Source organism: Chanodichthys erythropterus, chromosome 9 (assembly GCF_024489055.1).
Source record: "Chanodichthys erythropterus isolate Z2021 chromosome 9, ASM2448905v1, whole genome shotgun sequence".
Taxonomy (NCBI): Eukaryota; Metazoa; Chordata; class Actinopteri; order Cypriniformes; family Xenocyprididae; genus Chanodichthys; species Chanodichthys erythropterus.
The window spans coordinates 16,197,737-16,210,283 of record NC_090229.1 but is presented as its reverse complement, the minus strand read 5'-3'; the positions used below and the strand labels follow the sequence as shown (position 1 = coordinate 16,210,283).

Below are 12,547 nucleotides of genomic sequence, written 5' to 3'. Positions count from 1 at the left end.
CTTGCTTTGTATACCGACCTGTGAGCGATATCTGCCAGCCCTGACCTCTGCCTGTACCTGGATTACGATTCTGTCTACCCTCTGCTGTACCTGCTTGCTCCTGTTTGACCCTGCTTGTACGACCACGCTTACCTTTAATAAAACGCTGCATTTGGATCTCCTGCCTCCCTTCGTAACACACATAGTGGTAAAAGAATACATTTAAGTAATAAAAAAAAAAAGAAAATGAACAATGTTTCTGTTAAGAAGTGTTTCATGTTTTATCACAGTTAATATTCCTCATGTTCATATTGTTGCTTCACAATACTTTTTAAGCTGGGAGCACAGCAGTTCATATGCATGGCCGATGCTGCCCCTCAGTGCCCCTCAGTTTGTTTCAAGGACTGTTTGTGGCTCTAGCAGCTTGACTTCAGGCATGATAAATTCTTGCTGAGTAGTCTGGGAACTGAGGTCATTCACATTTTGTAGGCTAAGTACTTGTTCTTCCAATCTGAACGTCTCAGCATTTGTCCGGCCACCAACAACTGAATACACAGTGAAGGAAAGCATTACTTTTCAGCTTGCACAAGCACTAAAGTGTTTTGCATTGATTTCTTCCATAGTCATAAACAAACAAACAAACAAACAAAATGACATAAATCACAATTAAAAATCTAATATTGTCACTTAAACTGCCATAAACTGTGATGTTGTATGATTTAATACTCTTACCTTTTGTACTGACTTTTTCATTTAAATAATTTCCTGTTTCCTTGTTACAAAAAAAGAGATAAACATACATTTAGTTATTTAAAACAGTAAAAAATTGCTTTATTTTTTCTCTTTAATGTTAAAAAAGAAATACAATTTCTATATACCTGTACTCCTGTATGAACAGAAGACAAAATTAGTAATTTAATCAATATTGTAGCAAATATATAGTGTATATGAATGATCATTGAAAAGTGTTAGTTACAGTATCAGTTATACTGTATATTATTTATTTAGTTGATTTTATAACAACTATATAAAACAACTATAGATCTCATAATTGTATTCTGAACAAACTGAATAAAGCTTACCTGAATGTTTAGAATGTTTCTTCTTTCGAATATATATAATTGTTAAAACACATACTACTGTAATTAATATTAAAGTAACTATAACACTAGAAATAATGATTGCTAAAGCAGGGGGATTTCCACATTCACTGTCAGATGATTTTGTTCCTGGATTTGTTTCAGTAAGTCCCAATGCTTCACATCTGTGAATGATATCCAGAATCAGATGTGTTGAAAAATGATGACCAACAGCACACATAATAAGTGAACACTCACTTTGTGTGTGGTAAACAAGATGAAAAAGAGCCGTTTGAATACGTGTCACCTTCACAATCAGCACATACTGTGTCTGTGAAGCCAGTCCCTGTAAAGACAATGGACATATTGACACTTCCTATCTTCCTAACATTGTTCGGGTAGCAGACACACTCTGTCAGTTTAAGTCTAGACTAAAAACACATCTGTTTAAACTTGCATACACATAAACCATTATCTACTTCTATAATTCAAATCATGTAAACTGTTAAGCTGCATAGATTAGGTTAGCTGGAACCGGGAACACTTCCCATAACACCTGATGTACTCGCTACATCATAAGAAGTAAGGCGTCTACACTAATATTAGTCTCTCTTTGTTTGTCCCAAGGTTTTCCGCAGCCTGCCAGATCCAGGCCGTATCCATTTGAGATGAAGGACCTGCATCTAGACATGATGATAATGCGGCCCTGACGTTTCAACTAAACTATCCCCTGCGAAGGCCTCCTTCCCTTTCCTTTCCCTATGTATAGACAAAATATTATCAAATTATTCCAGTTCACATAAATCTGCGGACACAACAATTTTTTCTGTATTATGCAGACCAGTAAAGTAATTTGTAATTTGGCAAATATCACTTTAAAAAAAAAAAAAAAAAGACCAAGCTTCTGCGCACATACATACTCAAACACGCAAGCCTATAGACTAAACATGTTAATGAATGGCAAGAATGCATTAAAGGTATTCGGTTTTCAGTAAAGGTGTCATTTAAGCTGCCCCTAAAGTAATAATTAACAGTTTTTACAACGGAAGTGATTCAATCCAAAACCAACGATAATAAATTTCCTATTGTCACTGTGAAGCATATATTTATATATAATCGATTTTTAATCTCTATAATAAAAATGTACAATTCAGATTTTGATCTCCATATACATTTACATTATATATCTTCCAAGGGGTTTTTTCCCTCCTAGGACTTTTTTCCCAGTGCTAGCACGCTGGGTTTTTCTCCTAGGGGGTTTTTTCCACCCCTGGAAGTCAGCCGACATTGGCTTAATGTAGCACCATCTTGTATATGTTACATATTACCACACTTGTTTGTACAGTTTTAACCACTTCCCTTTTTTTTCTGTGCTTCTAATATGTAAAGCTGCTTTGAAACAATTACCAATTGTAAAAGCGCTATATAAATAAATTTGACTTGACTTGACTTGAAGCTGCTTTGAAACAATATGTATTGTGAAAAGCGCTATATAAATGAAGATGACTTGACTTGACACTTCACAAAAGGTAACGCTTTGTTTCCTTAACTGGAACTAATGCTGCACAGATAACAATAAACAGCAATTCATTCACTGTCCATGTATGTAAGTGCAGAAAATGTATGTCTTTTATTTAGTGTTTTTCCGGGTATGTTGGTCATGCACAGGTGTAGGTAAGTATTTACGTAATAGTGTTTCCTGTTTTTGAAACTAGTTGCGTAGAGAGGGGGTGAGCTGGGAACGCTCACTTTCTGTTGACCGTTTTAACCATTTTCAACGTGTCTACCATTTCAAGTGTTTTCTCTTATGGACTCTCTTTTATGTTTTTCTCTTATTCAACATAGCATCAATAAATGTACATGGTTTTAAATGCTGAGAAACGAAACATGTCACAGAGTTTGTCCTGCTGCTTAGCTTAGCCTCTCAGCGGCTATAGGTTGCCGCCATAATGTATATTTATATACTTTTATCATTTACCTGCTTGTTTGATATATTGTCCAGGGCTGCATTCAGAGTGTTTCACAGCGAATGTACAGCTGCCTTTATTTTGTTCAGGGCAGTAGAATCCTTCCAGCGGCCCACAAACAGTATCTGACGACCGAGTACATGCTTTATTCACACTTAACCTTCGATCTAAGATAGAAACAAGTCAGCAGAAACCATATTGCATAAGTTACTGTTAGGAACAGTTAGTTCAGATGCTAAATCACCTGCATCAAAAGATCAAGCTGATTCAAATAATGAAATCTATAAAATATTTTTTCAGATGAACATATAAAGGGTGAAACACTCACTTTCATCACACATAGTACAAGTAAAGCATTTTGTGAAGCCGCTGGGTTCATCAATGTAAGTCAATTCAGGACATGGAACACAAGTTGTGCTGGTGTCATCTGTGCAGTGCCAAAGAACATGATTTCCTGAAAAACAGCACATAAAATTTGTTATTTAATTTCAAGAGGACTCACAGGGTAATGTCATGCAAAATGCATTGTCATAGTATACTAACTTTCTAATTTAGTTTTTTTTTTTTTTTTTTCCCAACCAAACAAATGCTTTTATGCAGACAAAATATATTCATTAATGCAGAATAAAGCAGATTATCATCAATTAAGTAATATATTTATTAAACAGTAAAAAAAAAAAAAAAAGTTAATTTAAATGTTAAATATAAAAATAAATGTTAATATAGCTTGAACAAATAAAAAACGCCAAAAGTTAGGAGCTTTGAAATCATACAAATTGTTCAAAATCTGTAAACTGTGGTATAACTTTTTATTAGCAGTCTTACCAGGAGCACACATCGGGCAGCACTGCCTATCTATCTCATATTCAGCATGAGCACATCCACAGAAGCAAAGTTCATAGTTAAGTGAAACAATAACAGTAATGAGAACAGTAATCTTCAAAGTGAACATGTCACATAAATCTCAGTGAAGTTTAGTCAGTTAATGTGAGCATTGAGGAAACATTTCCTCAGCTTTCACATTAGCTGTGACATTAGTTGTATGGTCTGATGGGTGCCTTAACAGCTGTATGGAAGGATTTTGTTGAAAACTGACGGTAGTTCAAAAATCAGATCTTGTGCAGGTTGTATTTCCACAAGCATCATGTAGACATATCCATTCTTTGGCAAACAAACTGAAAAAAGAAAGAAAAACAAAAGAATCAGCTCACTGTAAACTTTCTTGCTTATGCATTTATATTTGGGTGTCTCTTCAAATAAAGGCACTTTTGTCTTGTGAATATTTAATAATAATAATAATTTGTGAGTGTGACATTTATATAGTGCTTTTCTCTGCATTCAAAGTGCTTTATATATAAGGGGGGAATCTCTTCAAGCACCAATGTGCAGCATCCACCTGGATGATGCTAATGGCATCCATATTGTGCCAGAACGCCCACCACACACCAGCTTATTGATGGAGAGGAGACAGAGCAAAGAAGCCAATCAGTATATAGGAAATAGATTCTCTGAAAACACGTTACACACTCTCATTAGTTTACTTTTTTGTCTACTATAAACCTGCATTTTTAACATTTTCCCTAAAACATCACAAACATATTCCCCCATTGTCATTTCCACTAAATACATAAAATATAATATTTAATAGCATTTTGTAATAGAAATTATAGTTACAACGTATTGTAAACCTTTTGAGGAATAAAATGGATAACTCTTTGTTTTGCTATACACTACTATAATATCCCACTATTATCCTACATGCTCCCTCCCCCACCACTGATATGAAATATATAAACATAATAATTCATATTTTATTATCATAGATTTTCATATCAAATGCCTGAATAAATCAGTAAATCAATATAATAAAAAGCTGAAATCTGTTCATTTTAATGCAAATGAACCACTAGGAAATGGGAGGAGCAAACAGGCTAAGAGCATAAGGCAAAACAGTCTACTTCAGTGTTGCCAGACGTACGATAATTTTGACCTCTGTACGATCATTAAAGAAAAAAATCCCATAATGTACGATAATTTCAGTATTTTGTGACACTTCAAAATGATGGACGTTATAATCGGTTCATTGATCTAGCTGTGTGGATCCTCAACGTCATGATTGTAAGGAGAACGTGAACTTTGTAGGCATGTCTTGTCTTCCATCTCATCTCATGTTACGTCTACAAGTTAAAGTTCCTGCCGCGGCGCTTAGGTCAGTTGTTTCTCACTGGTAGGCTACGCCTAATTATTTATGTATTGTGGTAATTTGCAGGTCATGTCTAAAAGTTGTTGGTCTATAGATAAATAGCTGTATTTTGTACGTTTGACTCGTCTTGTCACCTTTATTTATTTATACAGCGCTTTTTACAATGCAGACTATGTCTAAGTATAGCTTTACAGATATAGAGGGAAAAAAATTTTGGTTGTAGCCTACAGCAGCTAAAATAGTGTGATTGTCCAGCTTAAGTTAGTTCAGTATTAATTATTTCCGCTATAAAAATCATTAGTTATTAATTTAGTTCATTTACCTATACTAAAAAGTCATGTACAATAATTTTCTTCCAAATAAGATAATTTTGAGCTTTTAGTACGATAATTGGACATTTCCAATCTGGCAACACTGGTCTACTTTCACTTCAGAACTTTAGTCGAAAAGCGATGGAAATTTAGAAATAACATGTATAGGGTCAAAGCGACTCCTAAAAAGGGAGCATTTATATAAATTGGTCAGTTGTCGAATGCCTTTAAGATACGGACAACAAAAGTCTATATTTTTGTGCCGTGATTTTTTAGCTCAGTTCAAAGCGGCAGTTTTTCTTTTTAATAAAACACTAAAAACTAGGCTACTTACCATCTGATAGGCTATAGAGTAATTTCACGTCTGTTTCTTTCACAAATTATTGATCACAGACATTGGTTGCTCGTTTTCTGAGAAAAGCGTCCTTTCAGTTTTGCTTTCCTGATATGGCGTCGGTCACAGCCCAAGAAAAGTTTGTTATACGAGTCTCTTATAATCAATCACATCGGTTGAGCAGGCGGAAGCGCACAAGCTGAGATGCACTCTCACGAAAATTCAGCTTTCTAAGCTTTCTGCGTAAGGTTATTTATTTATTTATCTATCATATCGTTTCTGCATTTTGTTATAATAGTTAAAAGAGCGCATTCGCGAGAATAACGATTATTAATTTGAATAACTTAACAGTTCTAATCTAATTTAAAAACCGCCCTAAAAAAGATCCGAGGCATATCCGTGTCTGGTTAGGCTACTAGACAAATAACGCACTGTGTTGAACGGGTGTCAGACCAGAGTGATTGCATGCATGATAATTGCAAACAGGGGCGGCGCCAGCCGATTTTGCAAGAGTGCGAGACAGTCAGCAAGCAGGAATTTCAGGTTAGAGGTTTCAAAATATATTTTTTCTTAACACATCTCTCTATTAAAATACGTTAAGCAGTTCAATACCGCTTTTCTACAGTATCCGAGAAAGGAGCTTTCTCTCTCTCGCACATTTGCGCACACGATCAGCTGGTGATGATCAAAATAAAAGCTCAAGGATTTATCTTTTAAAAAGAAATGAGTACAAAAGTATTGTAAAAAAAGATGTTTGAACCCTTTTTAATGTCCAGGTACAAGTCAATGCTGTTTCTTTGTTCAATTTGCACACTGTACATGTGTTGAAGCTCTTAATTTTGTGTTTCCAGAGTGCACCAGATTGATGCATTTAACCTTAAAATGTACAAAATTTTCTCCCGGGGGAGCATGCCCCCGGGCCCCCCTAGAGCTGGTACGTTCAATAAAGTTTTACAAATTACAGTGTCAAATAATGTACATTTTCTGAACAAGAATACGGCAACAAAAGCTCCTTTCATGTCAGCTGTTAATAGAAAATTAAAATGTCTTTGGACAAACATAGATTTGGGCTAAGCCCCGAATGTTTACAATGTCTGGCTCCGCCCCTGATTGCAAATACAAACAGGGCCCTTTTGCAGCAGCATCCTAAATTTGTTCACTTCATATGTGACATGTTGTACCCACAGCAGAACATTTAGGGGCGGTTTCCCGGACAGGGTTTAAATTAAGTCAGGATAAGCCTTAATGTCTTAAAAATGGCTTTCTGAAACACAGATTAAGTACAGATTAATAAAACCTGGACTATGGAGTCCTGAATTAAAATAAACCAGATTAATTTAAAACCAACTGTGCAAATCTGAATTAGCATGAGAGAGGTTGCCTGTAAAACATGGAATGAACCAAGAAAAGGTTAAACAGCTTTTAAACGTGAAGCATAGCTTGACACAAGTGTCTTGCAGCGATCTACAGGTATCTTCGCCCATTCATCATGGGCTAATCCAGTTCAGTCACATTCTTAGGCTTGCGCACTGCAACTGCTTTCTTTAAGTCCCACCAGAGGTTCTCAATCGGATTTAAGTCTGGTGACTGCGATGGCCACTTCAAAATGTTCCAGCCTTAAATCTGCAACCATGCTCTAGTGGACTTGGAGGTATGCTTGGGATCATTGTCCTGTTGAAAGGTCCAACGTCTCCCAAGCCTCAGGTTTGTGACGGACTGCATCACATTGTCATCCAATATCTCCTGGTACTGAAGAGAATTCATGGTACCTTGCACACGCTGAAGCTTCCCAGTACCTGCAGAAGCAAAATAACTCCAAAGCATGATTGACCCCACCGCCATGCTTCACAGTAGGCAAGGTGTTCTTTTCTTCATAGGCCTTGTTCTTCCTCCTCCAAACATAGCGTTGATCTATGGGCCCAAACAGTTCTAATTTTGTTTCATCAGTCCACAGAACACTATCCCAAAACTTCTGTGGTTTGTCCACATGACTTTTGGCATACTGCAGTCGACTCTTCTTATTCTTTGGAGACAGCAAGGGGGTGTGCCTGGGAGTTCTGGCATGGAGGCCTTCATTACGCAGGGTGCGCCGTATTGTCTGAGCAGAAACTTCAGTACCCACATCTGACAAATCTTTTCTCAGTTCCTCAGTAGTCACACGGGGACTTTTCTCCACTCTACGCTTCAGGTAGCGCACAGCAGTCAAATTCAGCATCTTCTTTCTGCCACGACCAGGTAGCGTTTCAACAGTGCCCTTTGCCTTGAATTTGCGAATGATGCTTCCTACACTGTAAAAAATGACCGTGATTTTAACAGTAAAAGACTGTAAAAATGCTGCGGTGAAAAACTGTTGATTGGTTTACAGAAAGTTTCCGTACTATATACGGTGAATAACTGTAATAGATCTAACGGTACATTTAATGTAATTTTACGGTAAAATACCGTTAAATTCACAGTTTTTGGACGTGAAAAATAACAATTCATTGTAAAATTTACAGTGAAAAACCGTAAATTGACATTCCCACAATTCCCTGCGTGACACTTCACATTTGATATATTTTCATTGAAATAACTCATTTTTTTCTAATCAGTTATGTACGTTAGGGTTTTATGTTACATCTAATGTTGTTAAATTAATGTTTATTGCATTTTTAAAATTTCATGCATGTTACCATGATGGTGTTTAGTGTGTGTGTGAATGACACTGTGTGCACCTTCTATATATTAGTATTGTCTTCCTCAGCTTGTGGAAAAGCTGCTTGTGATGAACTTTGATTCATCATGTGACTCTCATCACCACTGTGTTTGGTGACTGTCAGTGTAGTATAAAGATACAAAACAGATATTAGTACTTCATTAGGTTGGTAAATTAACATTATATCAGTTAATGAAATACGTTATTTTACCGTAAATTTAACAGATTTAAAATGTAAAATTCACATGTAACTCCGTAAGTATGTTTACGGTTAGATGTCATTTTTACAGTATTGTTCTGGTAACCACAGCTGCCGGTATTTTTCCGTAGAAACAACGGGATTTTTTTTACAGTGTATGGTGTCTCTTGGTATGTTTAACATCTTTGCAGTCTTCTTATAGCCATTGCCCTTCATGTGAAGACTAATCACCTGTTCTCTTGTCTTCCTGGACCATTCTCTTGATTTCACCATGTTTGTAACCACACCAGTAAATGTCTAGAAGGAGCTGAGTATCACAGTCATTTTAAAGCTGCCTAATTGTTGCTTATTAGGCTTTATTGCTGCTCCCTGACATCCACAGGTGTTTTTGCAACACGGTCTCACTCCCTCATCGTCACATAGCCTATCGACGTGTTGGTCTGTCAGCGGTTCTGGTGGCTGGCAGAGTGTAACACGTTCCCTATATCTCTGTCGCTGCATGTAAATACATAATTGTATTATTATTAATATAGGCCTAACATCATGACTTTATTCTTTTGTATGATTCACGTTTTAGATGGATTTATCTCAATTAAAGCAGTCAAATGATCGTGATCTCAACTGGCGGAAAATGACGCTTAGCCCAGCCAGCCACTGCTGAGACGCGAGTATAACGCGTTCTCTAATAACTCTCGCTGCAAGAAAATACATCATTTTATTATTATTAATATAATATTATGACTCTATTCTTGTGTATGATTCACGTTTTAGGTGGGGTTATCTCAATTAAAGCAGTCAAATGACTGTGATCTCAACTGGCGGAACTAAAATTTTACCTTAGTAAAATCTAGCTCATGAATATTTAGTTAATTAGTGGTTGATTAGGGCTTGTACATGGTTGGGAACACCGATCATAAGAAAATTATTAGCCTTTCAATATGCTCTAGTCACCCTTGATCACTGTAGTGGACACCATGCATTAAAGGGTTAACCAAAAAAAAAAAAAGAACCCCAACGAGAAAAAAACAATACAACGACCCAATATATAGGCTACAGCGCAGGGGTTGGGTTTTTGTACTTTGTAGTCAGTTAAAAATAATTGGCTTTAGCCTACCATAAAGTTGTCTATGTGTAACGAATCATCACTCGGGCATTGATCCATTTGCATGCTTTATTAGAAGAATCGTAGTAATACAGGCAGAGTCAGACAGGAGCAAACTGGTATGTAAGGAACAGGCAGAATCGTGGTCAGACAGGCAGTAAGTCAGGGCTGGCAGATAACACTCACAGAAACGGGAAAACAGGCAGACGTCAGAGGTAGGCGGCAATGGATCGTAGACGGGTATACAGGCAGACAGCAACAAGTAATCAAACAGGAAATAACGCTCGGAATCGTTCACCACGGCAAAACAAGACTTCGCGTCTGACAGGTGGATATGGCAGTCCTTTATAGTCCGGGTAATGTGATTCAGCTGCAGGTGTAATCAGTCCAAGGTACGGGCTTATGGGAAATGTAGTGTGGGTGAGTGTGTGTGCTAATATTCGGGTGATGGTTCCCTCCGATGGCCAGAGGAGGGAATCACGGAGTTCGTCTCCGTGACACTATGATAGGCCTACCCATCATATCATATTGTCCTGTTGTCTATACCATCTTCTGTGAAGTTGGAATTTTTGACTATAAGTCTGACAAGTCTATAGGTTTGACATCTAAGACTTAACACACAAAATTACAAACATCTTTATTCAGTTAAAAAAAAATGACGTGACACTTAAAGATAAAAAAAAGAAAGACTCATCCTAAGGAATTAATCACAAATTCGTTTAAGTTTGCAGCTTTTTTTTAAAAAAATTAATATTATTATTGTTAGTAGTAGTAGCCTATTACAGACACGAGCTGCGAAAAAAATCCTTAAAGAGAGAGGGAGCGGCTGGTTGAGCGTCACGGCATAAAGAGAAACCCACCTAAAACGTGAATCATATAATAGAGTCATAATACTATATTAATAATAATAAAATTATGTATTTTCTTGCAGCGAGAGTTATTATAGAACGCGTTATACTCGCGTCTCAGCAGTGGCTGGCTGGGCTAAGCGTCATTTTCCGCCAGTTGAGATCACGGTCATTTGACTGCTTTAATTGAGATAAACCCACCTAAAACGCGAATCATACAAAAGAATAGAGTCATAATATTATATTAATAATAATAAAATTCTGTATTTCCATGCAGCAAAAGTAACAAAGAACGCGTTATAGGCTATTCGTGTCTCAGCAGTGGCTGGCTGGGCTAAGCGTCATTTTCCGCCAGTTGAGATTACGGTCATTTGACTGCTTTAATTGAGATAAACCCACCTAAAACGTGAATCATATAAAAGAATAGAGTCATAATATTATATTAATAATAATAAAATTGATGTATTTCCATGCAGCAAAAGTAATACAGAACGCGTTATACTCGCGTCTCAGCAGTGGCAGGCTGGGCTAAGCGTCATTTTCCGCCAGTTGAGATCACGGTCATTTGACTGCTTTAATTGAGATAAACCCATCTAAAACGTCAACCATACAAAAGAATAGAGTCATAATATTATATTAATAATAATAAAATTATGTATTTTCTTGCAGCGTGAGTTATTAGACAACGCGTTATATTCGCGTCTCAGCAGTGGCAGGCTGGGCTAAGCGTCATTTTCCGCCAGTTGAGATCACGGTTATTTGACTTCTTTAATTGAGATAAACCCATCTAAAACGTCAACCATACAAAAGAATAGAGTCGTAATATTATATTAATAATAATACAATTCTGTATTTTCATGCAGCGAGAGTTATTAGAGAACGCGTTATACTCGCGTCTCAGCAGTGGCTGGTTGGGCTAAGCGTCATTTTCCGCCAGTTGAGATCACGATCATTTGACTGCTTTAATTGAGATAAACCCATCTAAAACGTCAACCATACAAAAGAATAGAGTCATAAGATTATATTGATAATAATAAAATTATGTATTTCCATGCAGCGATAGAAATAGGGAACGCGTTACACTCTGCCATCAACCGCTGACAGATCTGCCAGAATCAAGACCTGCCAGTGGCTGCTACCGCCAGCCAGTTGAAGATTGAACCCCCACTCGAAGCAAGTCCGTTTTGTACAAAGTATGGTGATACTTTAGAAACGGTAAAAGTGAGTGGGTCCAATATCATTTGTCTTAAGAAGTGGGTGGGTCTTGTCCCACCCACATACAATGGTTCCGACGCCCATGAATTGTAGTTTTTTATTTAAAATAAAAGCGATTACAAAGGAAATGTTTACTGTTCATGTTTTTTTTTTTTTTTTTTGTATGGAAAAATCTTACTTAAAAAAAACAGACCGCCATTACATTTTTCCTCTCGCGCACCCCCTGGTGGCAGCTCGCGTACCACACTTTGGGAATCCCTGTACTGCATAAACATATAGCCCCCTCTAGCGGTAACAACCAGAGGCCAGTTAGTTCATAACTCTAAGTCAGTGAAAATGTATAGTCTAATTTGATACCGAAAAGTAAGACTAAACTGCCCCTTGACTAACTGCTAGTTGGTTATAGTCTATTAGTTAGTCTTAACATAATAGTTATGTTTATGGAACTGGCCCCTGGTCTACTAGGTTTGACTCTGTCTATTACAAATTGTGCACAATTAAGGACAGGAAGAAACAGGCAGACTATATTAACTATAACAAGTAATGATAAACAAGTACTAGTACTAAGTACTTTTTACAGACACCACATTATTAGAATATCAGAATTCCTGTAAA

General features: G+C 36.8%; 1 protein-coding gene across 2 annotated transcripts; it reads right to left on the bottom strand.

Annotated features, from left to right (window-relative positions):
- Positions 1–307: 307 nt before the first annotated feature.
- On the bottom strand, positions 308–6,343 carry LOC137027022 (tumor necrosis factor receptor superfamily member 14-like). Of its 2 annotated transcripts, XM_067394757.1 has the most exons (8): positions 5,874–6,343; positions 3,851–4,200; positions 3,354–3,479; positions 3,037–3,192; positions 1,317–1,404; positions 858–1,243; positions 712–751; positions 308–524 (listed from the first exon to the last, which is right to left on the bottom strand). In XM_067394757.1, the coding sequence occupies exons 2-6, from the start codon at positions 3,975–3,977 to the stop codon at positions 1,003–1,005; spliced, it is 738 nt and encodes a 245-aa protein (XP_067250858.1). In that variant the 5' UTR covers positions 3,978–4,200; positions 5,874–6,343; the 3' UTR covers positions 308–524; positions 712–751; positions 858–1,002. The 2 variants fall into 2 exon arrangements, with proteins under 2 accessions (XP_067250858.1, XP_067250857.1); XM_067394756.1 differs by having other exon boundaries at positions 712–1,243.
- Between the last annotated feature and the right edge of the window lie 6,204 nt (positions 6,344–12,547).

What these genes read in the sequence shown, in the direction of transcription:
- LOC137027022 (XM_067394756.1), bottom strand. Translation starts at nt 3,977, where the DNA reads ATGTTCACTTTGAAGATTACTGTTCTCATTACTGTTATTGTTTCACTT. An exon ending in CTGCCCGATGTGTGCTCCTG is followed by an intron (nt 3,480 to 3,850) that starts GTAAGACTGCTA and finishes GCTGTTTTTCAG; the next exon opens with GAAATCATGTTCTTTGGCAC. An exon ending in ACAATATATCAAACAAGCAG is followed by an intron (nt 1,405 to 3,036) that starts GTAAATGATAAA and finishes TTGTCTTTACAG; the next exon opens with GGACTGGCTTCACAGACACA.